This window comes from Eriocheir sinensis, unplaced genomic scaffold, assembly GCF_024679095.1.
Source record: "Eriocheir sinensis breed Jianghai 21 unplaced genomic scaffold, ASM2467909v1 Scaffold85, whole genome shotgun sequence".
In the NCBI taxonomy this organism is placed as follows: domain Eukaryota; kingdom Metazoa; phylum Arthropoda; class Malacostraca; order Decapoda; family Varunidae; genus Eriocheir; species Eriocheir sinensis.
The window spans coordinates 522,552-538,250 of record NW_026112219.1 but is presented as its reverse complement, the minus strand read 5'-3'; the positions used below and the strand labels follow the sequence as shown (position 1 = coordinate 538,250).

Sequence of the window (15,699 nt, the reverse complement as noted above, 5' to 3'; positions counted from 1 at the left end):
CTTTGACTATTTGAACTTTAACGTGGAGCACATCTTGACTCACTCTCCCTTCGCTGAAATCTCCATCTTGGGAGATTTCAATGTTCACCACCAGCTTTGGCTTTCTTCCTCCTTCACTGACCAGCCTGGTGAACAAACGTACAACTTTGCTCTCCTCAAAGACCTAGAGCAGTTGGTTCAGCACCCTACTCGTATTCCCGACCGTCTTGGAGACAGGCCCAACATTCTAGACCTCTTTCTTACCTCTAATCCTTCTGCTTACTCTGTCAAACTGTTCTCTCCGTTGGGCTCCTCCGATCATAACCTTATTTCTGTATCCTGTCCTATCGCTCCTGTACATCCTCTGGACCCGCCGAAGAGGCGATGCTTCTGGCATTTTGCTTCAGCTCGGTGGGACGACCTGAGGATGTACTTTTCCGATTTCCCGTGGAATGATTACTGCTTCCAGGAAAGAGACCCCTCTCTGTGTGCTCAGCGCACCACAGAGGTGATTGTCTCTGGAATGGAGGCATACATTCCACGTACTTTCTCTACTCCTCATGCTAAAAAGCCTTGGTTTAATCACGCTTGTTCTCGTGCTATTAAAGATAGAGAGGCAGCTCACAAAAGGTTCCAGAGCCTTCGAACGCCCACTAACTTTGACCTTTACATTTCAGCCCGGAATCGTGCCAAATCTATTCTCCGACTTACCAAAACTTCTTTTATTAATAGAAAATGTCATCACCTTGCTTCCTCTAATTCTTCCCGTGACTTCTGGCATCTAGCCAAAAATATCTCCTCCAATTTCACTTCTTCCTCTTTCCCTCCTCTCCTTAAACCTGACGGCAGCACTGCCGTCTCATCTGTCTCGAACTTTCTGTAAGAACTCCACCCTAGACGATTCTGGGCATATTCCTCTTACTCATCCCCCCTCTGACTCCTTTATGCCTGTTATTAAAATTCTTCCAAATGATGTTTTCTATGCCCTCTCTGGCCTCAACTCTCAGAAGGCTTATGGACCTGATGGAGTGCCTCCTATTGTCCTTAAAAACTGTGCTTCTGTGCTGACACCCTGCCTGGTCAAACTCTTTCGTCTCTGCCTATCAACATCTATCTTTCCTTCCTGCTGGAAGTATGCCTTTGTACAGCCTGTGCCTATGAAGGGTGACCGTTCCAATCCCTCAAACTACCACCCTATAGCTTTACTTTCCTATCTATCTAAAACTTTTCAATCAATCCTTAACCGGAAGATTCACAAGCACCTTTCCACTTCTAACCTTCTATCCGATCGCCAGTATGGATTCCGCAAGGGGCGTTCTACTGGCGATCTTCTTGCTCTTCTAACTGACTCTTGGTCATCCTCTCTTAGCCGTTTCGGTGAAACTTTCTCTGTTGCGCTAGACATATCGAAAGCCTTCGATAGAGTCTGGCACCAGTCTTTGCTTTCTAAACTGCCCTCTTTCGGATTCCATCCCTCTCTCTGTTCCTTTATCTCCAGTTTCCTTTCCGGCCGTTCTATCTCTGCGGTGGTAGACGGTCACTGCTCTTCCCCTAAACCTATCAACAGTGGCGTTCCACAGGGCTCTGTCCTATCACCCACTCTCTTCCTGTTATTCATCAATGATCTTCTTTCCATAACAAACTGTCCTGTCCACTCATACGCCGACGACTCCACTCTGCATTATTCAACTTCTTTCAGTAGAAGACCATCACAACAGGAAGTACGCGACTCCAGACTGGAGGCTGCAGAACGCTTAACCTCAGACCTTGCTATCATTTCCGATTGGGGCAGAAGGAACCTTGTGTCCTTCAATGCCTCAAAAACTCAATTTCTCCACCTATCAACTCGACACAATCTTCCAAACACCTATCCCCTATTCTTCGACAACACTCAGCTGGCACCTTCTTCAACACTAAACATCCTCGGTCTATCCTTAACTCAAAATCTCAGCTGGAAACTTCATATCTCCTCTCTTGCTAAATCAGCTTCCTCGAGGTTGGGCGTTCTGTATCGTCTCCGCCAGTTCTTCTCCCCCGCGCAGTTGCTATCCATATACAGGGGCCTTGTCCGCCCTCGTATGGAGTATGCATCTCACGTGGTGGGGGGGCTCCACTCACACAGCTCTTCTGGACAGAGTGGAGTCTAAGGCTCTTCGTCTCATCAGCTCTCCTCTTCCTACTGATAGCCTTCTACCTCTTAAATTCCGCCGCGATGTTGCCTCTCTTTCTACCTTCTATCGATATTTCCACGCTGACTGCTCTTCTGAACTTGCTAACTGCATGCCTCACCCCCTCCCGCGGCCCCGCTGCACACGACTTTCTACTCATGCACATCCCTACACTGTCCAAACCCCTTATGCAAGAGTTAACCAGCATCTTCACTCTTTCATCCCTCACGCTGGTAAACTCTGGAACAATCTTCCTTCATCTGTATTTCCTCCTGCCTACGATTTGAACTCTTTCAAGAGGAGGGTATCAGGATACCTCTCCTCCCGAAATTGATCTTTCTTTCGGCCACCTCTTTTAATTCTTTTTTGGGAGCAGCGAGTAGGGGGCTTTTTTTATTATTGTTTTCTTTTTTTGTGCCCTTGAGCTGCCTCCTTTGTTGTAAAAAAAAAAAAAATATATATATATATATATATATATATATATATATATATATATATATATATATATATATAGATATATATATATAGATATATATATATATATATATATATATATATATATATATATATATATATATATATATATATATATATATGTATGTATGTATATAAGTAACTGAGACCTGAGGCCAGGACCCACCACCCCTCTGGCACCCGCACCACTGCCTTCTCGGGTGCGTCGCGGCGACCGTCAGCCCCCTGCGGCACAGCTTGTCCGGCAGCAGACTGGTGCCTCCAGACGCCCCGCCCGGGTGCCCCGCCTCGCTCATAACGTTCCAGACACACTGTGGACGAAGAAGAACGAAACTTCATTCTCATTAGCAAATGAAAACATTTTTTATAATAAACTATAATTCATTATTTCAGGGTCTTCTAAATCCAGACAGAGAAAAGAGCATTTGGAAAATAACTATTGACACTATAAAATATAGAACAACATAGTATCACAATTTCAAAATCACACTGCACCGATAGTATATGTCGTGTGTGTGTGTGTGTGTGTGTGTGTGTGTGTGTGTGTGTGTGTGTGTGTGTGTGTGCGTTCGTGTTTGGATGGGAAGGTTTTGGTGTATACCTGAAGAGAGGGGGCGAGGGAAGGAGAGGAATAGAAGGGGCAGACTTCGTGGAGAGGAGGGGCGTCGCATGTGGTGGGGGCGGTGGGGGTGGAGATCGCGGTGGTGGGGTGCCGCTGGCCCGGCAACACATCGTCCCTGGCACCCATCGGAGCACACTGGGGGGAAAGGTGAACAGGTGTAGCCGTATTATTTCTATATAAGAGAATCCACCGTTGATAATAAGACAGTTCCCCTCCCCTCTTTCATTCATTCTCAGACATAACAATAAAAAATTCTTTGAAACAGATTATCTTCATGTAAATTTAATAAACCATTTTAATAAATCATCAAACTCATCTCATCGCAATGAAATTCCTCCCCCTTGAGAACAAATTTGCTCCTCCCTTTGGTTCATTCCCAGATGAAAGAAAATATAGAAAACTTATCAATAACAAAAAATTAAATACTATTACGCAAATTCTGTTCTAGATATCAATCAAACTTTTGTCAGTGCACGAGGAAAAATTTCCTCCCATCTTTAAAGTCTTCCCAGATATTTCCGAACCCAATAATCCAACACCAGTCACACCAGCGCAAACTGCTTATCGATCAGTCACAAAATATTCCCCATAAAAAAATCTAAATTTCCACCCTATTCTAGTTCATGCCCAGATATAACAAAAGAAAATATCCCAATGCCCTAAAAAGACAGACACAGCCACGCTAGCACAAAAGAGCAGTCAATTAAACCCGTGACGGTATATCATTATCATTAGTCCATGCAGACGCAAAAATTATGAATGCGCAACACCTGCATGACTGGCTGGTATTGACTCGTCTCGCCTCTGCTGGGTGCCGGCATGTCTGTCTGTCTGTCTGCCTCGGGTCGTATATAACAGCTATTTGTTCCCTTCCCCGGCTACAATAAAGTGATCTTGTCAGTAAGCGTCTAAATTGATGGGGCGTATCTTCTTCCCTTCCAATGTGTATGTCTTTCTATGTTTTCCACTGAATAAGAGATTGTCTGTATCCCCTCTCTCTCTCTCTCTCTCTCTCTCTCTCTCTCTCTCTCTCTCTCTCTCTCTCTCTCTCTCTCCCTCGAGGGGGCGTGCCGTGCCTGTACCGCCAGTCTCCTGCCGGCATGGCGTGGCTTGGCGTGCGCATCCCGACCGTGACTTGCCCGCCCTCGCCGCCACGCTGGCCAACGAGCAGCCGGCCAGGGAGGGACGTCCTGGAGGAAGCAGAGGCAGCGGGAAGGGGGAGCATTAATGTAAGAGGAGGGAGGAGAAAGCGAGGGCCGTGCGATACACCATCGGGGGATCAAGGGCCTCTCCTCACCTCCTCACCCACCCTCCGTCCCATCCTGTCTGGCATGACGGGCCTCCATCACGTCACAAGGCGCCAGCGATTTCATTTCTGCGACACACGAGCATCATCAACGTATGGGGAGAAAGGAAAAAAGTGCATTTAACTCTTTCCTTCCCTTCCTCCCTCCTTCCCTCCCTCCCCAAGCGAAAAGCCTTTATCACGTCACGAGCCGCCATGCAGCGACTCCATTACTGCGACACTCAAATATTAACGAAAGAGAAAGGAAGAGAATGTGGCGGAAGAATGAAACACTATTCTTTCCTTCCCCCCTTCCCTTACAATGCAACAACACTTTATCACGTCACGAACGGCCAGCAGCGCAACCACTACGACATGCCCTGAGAATGGGACGGCCAGAATTGAGGTGCCATCACGCCCCATCGGCTCTATGGCGTTGCTCTCGACTTGGAATCCTCACCGAGACAACGTCTGATTAGCGTTTACAGGATGGCGTCCAGGCAAATGTTGCATGACAGGGATTTTCACTAGTAATATTAATTTTCATTCGTAAAATCAATAAAGAATTAGGTCATACATTTACACAAACTGGCACACACAGACTATTAATAATGCAGGTGTATTTGGGTGCCTGCACACACACACACACACACACACTCTATACCCCACCCACCCACCCACACATACAGAGTGGGTGACAGAGACAGACACAGACAATCAGACAGATATACAGTCTGACTGACTGTCTGACAGACGGGTAGACAGACAGACTGACTGACTGACAGACGGGCAGACAGACTTTTTTTTTTTTTTTTTTTACGTCGCTGCCTGTTGCGCCGGTAGGCATCTTCCTGGTGGGGCCTGATGGTCGGCCCAAGGCTTCTTCCAGGTGGGGCCTGATGGTCGGCCCAAGGCTTCTTCCAGGTGGGGCCTGATGGTCGGCCCAGCCCGTTCTGGCGCAGGCGAGTGTTTATAGTGGCGCCATCTTGCATTGGCTCATGCTGCCCCCCAGGAACTCGTTCTTGATTCGCTTGGACGGCTTCCTCTAGAGTCCGGGTTGATGGGTGGTCTTCAGGACAGCATGTGGGTAGTTTTAAGCCACTCGGCGGTGACTGAAAAATCCGAGTGGTAGCGTGGGGATTCGAACCCGCGTCGTCCATCACGCGGTGAATGTGGGCCCAGTACGCTACCATTTCGGCCACCGCCTACCCTACCCTACTGTGAAACAGACAGGCAATGTGTGTGTGTGTGTGTGTGTGTGAGTGTGTGTGTGTGTGTGTGTGTGTGTGTGTGAGCGCATCCTCGTGCGTGGGAGAGCATACACTCGCAACAATATCTGTTCTGTATTATTAAATAAAAGCCGATAAATTTCATATCAGCACCTCGTTCAGCAACAAGCTCTTCAGACACTTCACACAGAAACATCAGTAGCTACTAAGCAAAGCCGACCGCAGGACATTGGTAACCGCACCGCAGCCCTGCGCAGCATTGCAGCGCACCCCAAAAGAGGTGTGGGAGGCCAGTCAGCGGAAGTCGCGCTAACTGCCATCATAAGTGCGAGAAATGAGTATCAATAACAGCACTTTGCGTTCCCGGAGGCCAGAGGGTATCCGGGTGAGGTATACGTGTGGGAAGCAGCAGCGTAGCACAGTCTGTTACACTTGTGCGGCCGTGACCCGCGTCCGGTGCTGCGTCCACCTCAACCCCGACACACACTCACACACACACACACACACACACACACACACACACACACACACACACACACACACACACACCAACAACAAAAAAAAGCTGCACTCATATAGAACAAGTGAAGGCTTTACAAGGATAGACAAGACATTCGCATTATTTCCCAGACTGAGAATGCTTATTTATATTAAAGCGAGAGAAAATTCCATCATGAAACTCGTTGGACAAGGCGACACGGTATCTCCAATATTATTAAAGGCTTGCTAAGAAGAATTTAACAAACAGATTGGCATAACATAAGAATCAGGACAGACGACGAATACTTTAGCAACATTAGATTTGCAGATAACATACTCGAACTAACTGATTTTGAAGTAAATTTACAATAAATTATCAAAAAATACACAGAATCAGAAAGTAGTTATGAAGAGAAAGAAATATGAAGAAAACAACGGTAATGTGCAATGACCAGTTGAAGGACGACAAATAATGATCGGGAAAGAAAAACTTGAGTAGGGAAATGCACCTATCTATGACCAGTGCACTTAGAGCCCAAACGAAAGAAATTGAAAAAATGATGGAAATGAGTAGGAGCGCTCTTAGTAAACATCGTAGTATATCACCCTCCTTGAAGAGAAAGGTGTAAGATCAGTGCATTGTGCTAGTCCTGACAAACGGTGCAGAAACTTGGCGCCTCGGAAGAGATCAAGAGAAAAAGCTAAGAAGCGCATAAAGAGGAATGAAAAGGAAAATAGTCGGTAAAACAGAGAGAGAGAGAGAGAAGCGAGCATCATGGATTTGAAAAGAGCCAAAGATCAAATATATTCTAATGACGGTTTATAGTACGAAGTGTGATTTGGCATATCATGCTTATAACAGATAACAGGGGGTCACCAAATTAAGCGGGATATCCAGAAATTGTAGGATAGGTCAGGGTAGTCAGAGGACCAGGTGGAGAGATGAAGTTAAAGCATCAGCCACAGCAGGATGGAGTATACTAACATCAGATAAGAGGTGGAGAGAATTGGGGAAAACCTTCGTCCTGCAGTGGATAGTAAAGGCTGATGATGATGACGATGATAAAGATGATATTGCTAATGATAATGAAGATGATGATGATGATGAATATAATGTGTTCTAAAGCAAGGAGTAAATCGACTTAAATCTGAGTAGCAAGATAAACATATTTCATATTCCAAAGGTACCAATTTTGTTATCATCCAAAAAAGACGCTAAGAATGAGGAAACGGATAATACAGCAAAAAATAATATATATATATATATATATATATATATATATATATATATATATATATATATATATATATATATATATATATATATATATATATATAGGTAGGCGGTGGCCGAAGTGATAGCGTACTGGACCCACATTCGCCGCGTGATGGACGACGCGGGTTCGAATCCTCACGCTACCACTCGGATTTTTCAGTCACCGCCGAGTGGCTTAAAACTACCCACATGCTGTCCTGAAGACCACCCATCAACCCGGACTCTAGAGGAAGCCGTCCAAGCGAATCAAGAACGAGTTCCGGGGGGCAGCATGAGCCAATGCAAGATGGCGCCACTATAAACACTCGCCTGCGCCAGAACGGGCTGGGCCGACCATCAGGCCCCACCTGGAAGAAGCCTTGGGCCGACCATCAGGCCCCACCGGGAAGATGCCTACCGGCGCAATAGGCAACAACGTAAAAAAAAAATATATATATATATATATATATATATATATATATATATATATATATATATATATATAGAGATATATATATCAATATCAACTCAAAAAATCAAATCTCACCCCGCTTCTTGACACGCAGAAAACAAACTATTTCGCAGTAGTGGCCACCAAGCAGGACGGTATGTTAAGCAGCCCATTAAATTAGTGATGAGTATTCATAAAACGGAAAAAAATCGGCTACTGTATGACACGGACAATACAAGCATTTTGATGTGCTGCGCATTTGGCATGAGCTGCCTTCGGTGTTAAATGTGTCACTTCCCTGAGCAACACACTTGATGAAGTCATTACCCTTTAACCCTGACATAGTGGCGATCACTAAACCACCGCAAGTGAACTCAAATTTGGGTGACGTTGACGGGTGCAGTGTGTTTTACCACCTCAGGGAATTCCGGAGAGGTAGAGGATTGCTAGCGTGTAGTCGGGGAACTCTCCACCCTCAACGCTAAATGTAAACGTGCCCAATAATGTGGAGGCACTGTGGACCAGTTTTACTCGCCGTTCCAGTCAGGTTTCGTCAGTCATTATCTGTGTAACGAGCCACCCACCCTGCTCGTTAACCACCTCATTACTACTCATTGGTTGACCACCTCATTACTACTCATTGGTTAACCACCTCATTACTATTCATTCGTTAACCATATCATTACTACTCATTGGTTGACCACCTCATTACTACTCATTGGTTGACCACCTCATTACTATTCATTCGTAAACCATATCATTACTACTCATTGGTTGACCACCTCATTACTACTCATTGGTTGACCATCTCATTACTACTCATAGGTTAGCCACCTCATTACTATTCATTCGTTAACCACCTCATTACCGCAGTGGACACTGCGTGTGAGCATCGCTAGTGCTAAAGTTGTGTTGTGGGGACAAAACAAATTGAACATTACTGTCATCATGTCCGGCCTGACACTGCTGCCTCTTCTCTCAGCCTTTCCTACCTATGAGCAACAGTGACCATGTATTCGTCCTCTGGTCCTCCTCTTCCACCATCTCATACCAGTGTGACGCGGCACACAAGAAATTCCGCCCCACACTTTACCCAGAGATGTGACGGTTTGGGGATTGGCTGGTGAGCTACCACTGGGTCGAGGTCCTAACAGTAAACGACGTCACAGGGACATTGAATAACTACCTGGCCCCGGTCACCCTGGGCAATCACCAGTTTTTCCAATTAAGACTATACAGATCAATCCAGCAGACCTCCCTTGGATTAAGCACTTTACAGAGCAGAGGAACAAAGACTGTCGCACGAAACAACAGAGTTACAGTGATCATAGCAATAGTGATTCATTAGGGAAATCAAAGTGAAGAAAAGGGAGTACTACCCCAACAAGATCACCATTTCGGACACACCAGCACCAGCGAGTGGTTCTCTAGAATTTGTCAGCTGTGTAGTTTGGATGCCGTCGTTTTTTTTTCTTCCTTTCCATCTCTTTCCTCGAGAAGGTAGTTGGTGAGCACAACAGCAAGGCACCATCTCAACACCATCTACCTTCATTAGTTGGAATGCGCGCAGAAGTGGGAATTCGGACAAACGCTGGGCACCTTATATCCCAACTTCAAAAGAGCCAGTTGCAACAGTACCTCATGCCTGACCTCTGTCATCGGAACCTGACACACTTCGGGACCTCGTTCATCACTAATCAGCAACACCGCACCCTGTTGCCCCCTCAGTCCTCACCCTACCTGCACAACACGATACGATGACACTCCACAGCCCATGCGAACACGCACAGACAGATACAGGTTCACTCCAGTTCCTTCCTTGGTGAAGCTCATCAAATTCTCCCCGAACACATGACCATTCCCCCTTGCCCTACACACACACTGGTACTCACGGATCTGGCAGCGATCTTGGTTCCAGCACCTCAGCCTATCACACTTCTTGGCGCCGCGACATCGCTCCGAGCAAGGCTCATCACACTGGGGTTTGTTTTTCTGCAGCGGGAGACACAAATGATAGAAAACCACTTAGCGGCTAGTCACTACCATCAGCAACAGCAGCCAATAGCATTCCACTGCATGTTAAAGGCCTTTTCCAATATCATCACCTCTGAATTAGTGTATTTCATCCTGCTCTGGTAAATGTCCTAATTACATCTCTCTACGGAGCCTGACTCCTCTTCGTATTCTTGGGTTGTATCTCTGATAATTTGGCTGCCCATTTATAAACAATTCTGCGCACGCTAGAACCCACCCAAACCTATTTTTTTCCATTCGTCATTAGCATATTGAAACTGTTTTCAGCGGATTAACTAATTTCTCACATTAAAGTAGGCAGCTCATGAGCGAAAAACAACAACACTATATAGCACTGCTCCCGCATAGAGAGCAAAGTAGGAGGTCAGATTTGGTTGGAAAAGTGTCGATACTCCCTTCTTGGAAGCGTTCAAGTCATAGGAAAGAGGGAATACAGACAAAGAAAGGCTGTGCCAGAGTTTACTAGTGAAAGGGATGAAATAATGAAGATGCTGGTTAACTCTTGCAACATGGATTTAGACACAAGGGGAAGCCAGAGTAGTAAGTCTTGCAAAGCGGGGCCGCAGGAGTGGTGCTGGATTGCAGTCCTCAGGGACTGCAAGGTGGGTAACGAATCTTCGAGCCACAACGAGGCTGTGGTAAGCACAGAACAGACTGGCGACGGTGGCGGCAGCGGTACTAGATATATTCGCTGAGGAAAAACTCTCGCCTTGATGGTAAAAAATGCTCGTCTGGAGCACTTATACCGTTCTGAGAAGTTTTCCCTAGCTCGGGAACATCGAACATAGAGCTCGTCAGTCTCGGGGTTTTCCCGTATCCTGAGTTATGATCCCTTACCCAAGCGAATTCGTCGTCTCTTCCAGTGGGGAATCCCTTGCCCCGTGACCGTCCGCCACGCCGCCAAGGTTGGGCGTCACAGACGTTGGGAATGGCTGGCCTGCCGGAGAATGACTGCCTGGTCATTCAGGGTTGAGGTCTGCGCTCCGAGGCCGTTCGTCACGCCGTCATGGGCGGGCGGCACATTCCCTTTGAGGACATCGCTCTGCAGGAGAGCCACGCCTTGGTCCCTCAGCGGAGGGCCGCATCGCCGTCATGGGCGGGCGGCAATGTCGCCTTGAGAAGGGCATCGCTATCGTAAGAGGCACGCCCTGGTCCCTCAGCGGGGGACCACCACGCCGTCATGGGCGGGCGGCACGGTCCCCTTGAGAAGGGTCCGTTCAATCCGGCTGAAAGTTTTGTGTATGCACAAAACTTTCCGCCGGATTGAATGGACCTTGCCTGACAGGGAACGTATTCGCTGAACGAGAAATGAACAAGAAACGCATGGGAAAGGAGACGAACGGATTGAAAATTTTGCTCCCCGTCGGACGTCCGTTAACGTAAGGTGTGAGAGTAATCTAATCTGACAGCCTCGGGCAGCAACGGAGGCAACTTTCATCACCGGATAATATTCTTTTGCAAATTTTTGATCTGTCGGACGTCCGTTTATGCTATCCGGCAAGGTGTGACTACAGCACCAGCGAAAGTAAATTACATCACTTAATGAAACTTAGCAACACCTACTGTTCTTTTCTTTATTTTCTCTTTTTTATAGGCCGCCATTTTTTTGAACTTTTTTGACAGATTTATTTTAATTTTTCATCTTCGAGCCTTGAAGATACTTGATCTTTTACTTTGTGATGGGATACTGCTGCTTTTTTTTTTACAGTGGAGGAAGCAGTTCAAGGGAAAAAAAAAACAATAATGAAAAAAAAGCCCGCTACTCACTGCTCCTACAAAGAGTTAAAAGGAGTGGCCGAAAGATAGGTCAATTTCGGGAGGAGAGGTGTCCAGATACCCTCCTCCTGAAAGAGTTCAAGTCGTAGGCAGGAGGAAATACAGATGAAGGAAGATTGTTGCAGAGTTTACCAGCGTGAGGGATGAAAGAGTGAAAATGCTGGTTAACTCGTGCGTAAAGGATTTGGACAGTAAAGGGATGAGCTTGAGTAGAAAGTCGTGTGTGGGGAGGCCGTGGGAGGGGGGGAGGCATGCAGTTAACAAGTTCAGAAGAGCAGTCAGCGTGAAAATATCGATAGAAGATAGAAAGAGAGGCAACATGGCGGCGGAATTTAAGAGGTAGAAGACTATCAATAAGAGGAGGAGAGCTGATGAGACGAAGAGCCTTTGACTCCACTCTGTCCAAGAGTGCGGTGTGAGTGGAGCCCCACACACGTGAGATGCATACTCCAGACGCATTCTTACTACTACTACTACTACTACTACATCTCCGTCGCCGCCGCCGCCGCTACCTGGAGGAAAGAAAACAGCACGAAAGAGAAAAGGATATTATGAAAAATAAAAGGAAGGAAGAAAAGGACGAAGGAAGGAAGGAAGGAAAGAATTAAGGAACAAAGGAAAGAAGAAAGGAAGGAAAGAGGGAGGGAAGGAAGAAAGAAAGGGAGGAAGAAAGGAAATAAGGAAGAAAGGAAGGAAAAATGAATGGTATATAGGATAGAATTAAAAAAATCATTATAGAAAAAAAAAGAATGCGAGGGAGAAGGAAAAAAAGAGAAAAGAAATAAGGAAAAGGAAGGGAGAATAGAACAAGAATATCCAGAAGAAAGACAATTCGATAAAAAGATATTAAAAATTGAAGGATAATACAAACGGTGGAAACACAGAAACATGAAAATACCGGTGGCAGAATGCCAACTTATTGGCTGATAAAGAGCTTGCCTACTCAAATGATTTAATCTGCATTGCAGTCACTTCAGTGCTCGCAGGGCAAATGAAACCACTGCAGTACGTGCGTTCACTTTACTCTTGTCGCAACGAAGTAACGGTCATTTCGATTTTTAAAGGAGTTGACAGTTTTCGCACATACTACCTCTGCAGAAAGGTTGTTCCACTTACGGATGACTCTGTAGGAGAAAAATTCCTGCCGCATCGCTTGAGTAAATAGACCGCAGTTTCTAGTTCTTGGGTTGTGTTTTAGACTAAGGAACTTGGAGGGATCGACGTCAAGAGGTGAAGTCTTACAGTTGACTTATATAAGGACAGCATTATTTTTGGCGGCGATACACGCAAAGTTCCTCGCTATGAACCCGAGGATTATACTGCCAATGTTAAAATGCTTTTTTTTACAGTGCTTTGAATGTTTCAATTTCACTGCTGAATGTGACTCCCAAGATTCTATTCCTTCTGCACGACCTGCAGAGGCTTACCATGTATACTGTTTTTATGATCAATATTTCTGGATCCCAAGTGCTTGACTTTTTCAGACCAATGAATGATTTGATGAAGGTCCGTTTGGATAGTTTCGCAGTCGTAAAGGCCTCTCCACCCACTTTGGTGTCGTAAGCAAACTTGTCTAGGGGGGATTTCAGTCCTGTTTCTAAGTCGTTGATGTATATGATGAAGAGAATGGGTCCCAGCTCTGACCCTTGCGGTACTCCACTAGTGACTGGAAGCCACTCAAAAGGCCGTTGAATAACACTCGTTGTTTTCTACCGGTGAACCAACCTCTTTCCACGGATTCAGATTGCTTCCTATACCTGCTGACTGTAGTTTCTTAAGGAGCTCGTGTAATAACTCTTCAAAGGCTTCCTGGAAGTCCAGATAAATAGTACAGTTGGGGATGGGATCATCTCAGTTTTCATATATAGTCCAATAGATTTGTTAAGCAGGAAACTTCAGGAGATCGGAAATTACATAATTATCTAGAAAGCTGAGAGGTTTGTCTAATAATCATAAGGATTTTTACCTGCTACTGGTGTCAAACTTATGAGCCTGTAGCTTAAGACAACTCTCTAATTTCCTTTTACGAAAATCGGTTTTACGTTCGCCATTGTCGAGTCTTCAGGGATCTTGTTTAGTTGTAGCGACCGATTGGATCATTTTATATGAGTGAGTGGTTGGAGTCCCAGTCAGCAAGACCTAGCCAACGTTAGGACAGTTAAAATCCCAGATTGTTATTGAATTTCAACTCTGTATTTGTGCGGGAATCCCATCATATTGTTGGGGGGAGGGGGGGGGGGGAATGCGCGCGTCTCCACAGCTCTGACGCATCATCCCCAGGCCATCGCTCTCTTTCTCATGTCAGCAATATACTAAATGAAATTATGTATTAAATATTCTGTATGCATTAGATAATGCTATATAGTCCTATGAATGTGTCGCTTTTTAGAATAATAGCAATGAAGTGTATAAATTCAATAACACGTGACACTGTTGCTCTCCGACGTTACCAGCGATCAAGGACACCATATCACTTCCTCCCTCACCACTACGCACGATGACAGCTTCTTCAACTCGCTCATTTGCTCCAGAGCTGCAGAGCCGAGTTTCTCCTCTCAACGAGGGGAAAAGTTGGAGGTGAGTCCTATAGTAGGTAACTCTGTGCTTTGAGTTAGTTTTGGCATTGCTGTGGCAACGGAATTCACAGCTGAGTCGAACTAATTTCGTCCCGTCTGGCTATTGGACTACATGCACACATTCTAAACAAACCTAATGAAATCTAGAGTGCCCTTACTAAGCCAATGGTTTATGTGTGGCTCATAGCGCCGGTAGGCTACGTATATGACAGGGACTTGGTGATCGGTCCTTAGCGGCGCGAACACGTATTTTTTTATAGGTTATAGTTGCGCCGTTATATCATACCATTTGGTCCATGCTGCTCCCCCGCCCCTCCCCTACGTGCTTTTCTTGACACAAGCCGCTGTGGGTTGAAGGGTGGTCATCTGGAGAGCAAACGGGTAGTCTTCGGGTATTCGAAAATAGCTGGAAATTTCAAGCTGGTAACGGTATGACACGATCACAAGACTTCAGGATCACCAAATTCCTAAGCTGACCACTCAGGTACCGCACAGGCCCTACATACATACCATCTAGGATATGTCAAAATCGACTATGTAGCTACCTACTTGTTTGACGTATGCACACCTTCTTGTTCCCACGGGACATTCTGAGCCACTTTTTACATGAAAAATATTATAGTTTGTTACACAATAAAAGGGACCGAAAAAACAGGTTTTGCTAATGCAGGGAACGAGGAGGAAGGCTTTCTGTTGGCAGTGTTCCCTGTCTTCAGGGGAAATTGATCACTCTAAGAAACCAAAGGAAGAGCACTGTTGACCAATCACATTGCACAGGTTTCCAAGATAATAGAGCTTAACAAATGCCGCCTACACACAACCATTAATTTCTTCTTAATTCTAAACTTGCCTTCAAAAACGTTCACTGTAGATTGACATCCAACATTATAAAAGCAAATCATACTTAGTTTACATTTGTATGAACATGCTGGCCTTGGTATTGCTTTGGTATTAATGCACACAATATTACTGATACGCTATTAGATTGCATGAATTTGGGGGTTTAGTCCACGGAAATTCAAAACCAAACAACACACACACACACACACACACACACACACACACACACACACACAGTCGCACGTACACACACACACACACACACACACACACACACACACACACACACACACACAAACACAAACACACACACACACACACACACACACACACACACACACACACACACACACACACACACACACACACACACACACACACACACACATATGTACACACACACACACTAGTTAGTCAACGGAAGAGTCTGTAGTTTCCTGCACTGAAGTCCTGCCGACGCAAAACAAACTGACAAAAAGAGCCAAACATTGCCGGCCTCAACCCTTCATCTAATTGTTTCATCGGTAAAG

At 45.6% G+C, this 15,699-nt stretch overlaps 2 protein-coding genes and 1 long non-coding RNA gene across 3 annotated transcripts in view; 1 reads left to right on the top strand and 2 right to left on the bottom strand.

Annotated features, from left to right (window-relative positions):
• LOC126994694 (insulin receptor-like) overlaps positions 1–3,325 on the bottom strand; it is a 28,064-nt gene extending 24,739 nt beyond the window's left edge. Inside the window, exons 1-2 of the mRNA XM_050853991.1 lie at positions 3,223–3,325; positions 2,788–2,932 (exon numbers count right to left, since the gene is read on the bottom strand). Coding sequence (XP_050709948.1) covers positions 2,788–2,917 — 130 coding nt within the window. The 5' untranslated portion in view covers positions 2,918–2,932; positions 3,223–3,325. The remainder of the gene's footprint in view (positions 1–2,787; positions 2,933–3,222) is intronic.
• LOC126994688 (uncharacterized) overlaps positions 3,011–15,699 on the bottom strand; it is a 74,245-nt gene continuing 61,556 nt past the window's right edge. The window contains exons 6-8 of the mRNA XM_050853987.1: positions 9,836–9,935; positions 3,223–3,378; positions 3,011–3,066 (exon numbers count right to left, since the gene is read on the bottom strand). Coding sequence (XP_050709944.1) covers positions 3,011–3,066; positions 3,223–3,378; positions 9,836–9,935 — 312 coding nt within the window. The remainder of the gene's footprint in view (positions 3,067–3,222; positions 3,379–9,835; positions 9,936–15,699) is intronic.
• LOC126994693 (uncharacterized) lies at positions 5,334–5,733 on the top strand. Its single transcript, XR_007749473.1, has 2 exons — positions 5,334–5,417; positions 5,453–5,733. It is a non-coding gene; the product is annotated as an uncharacterized LOC126994693 (long non-coding RNA).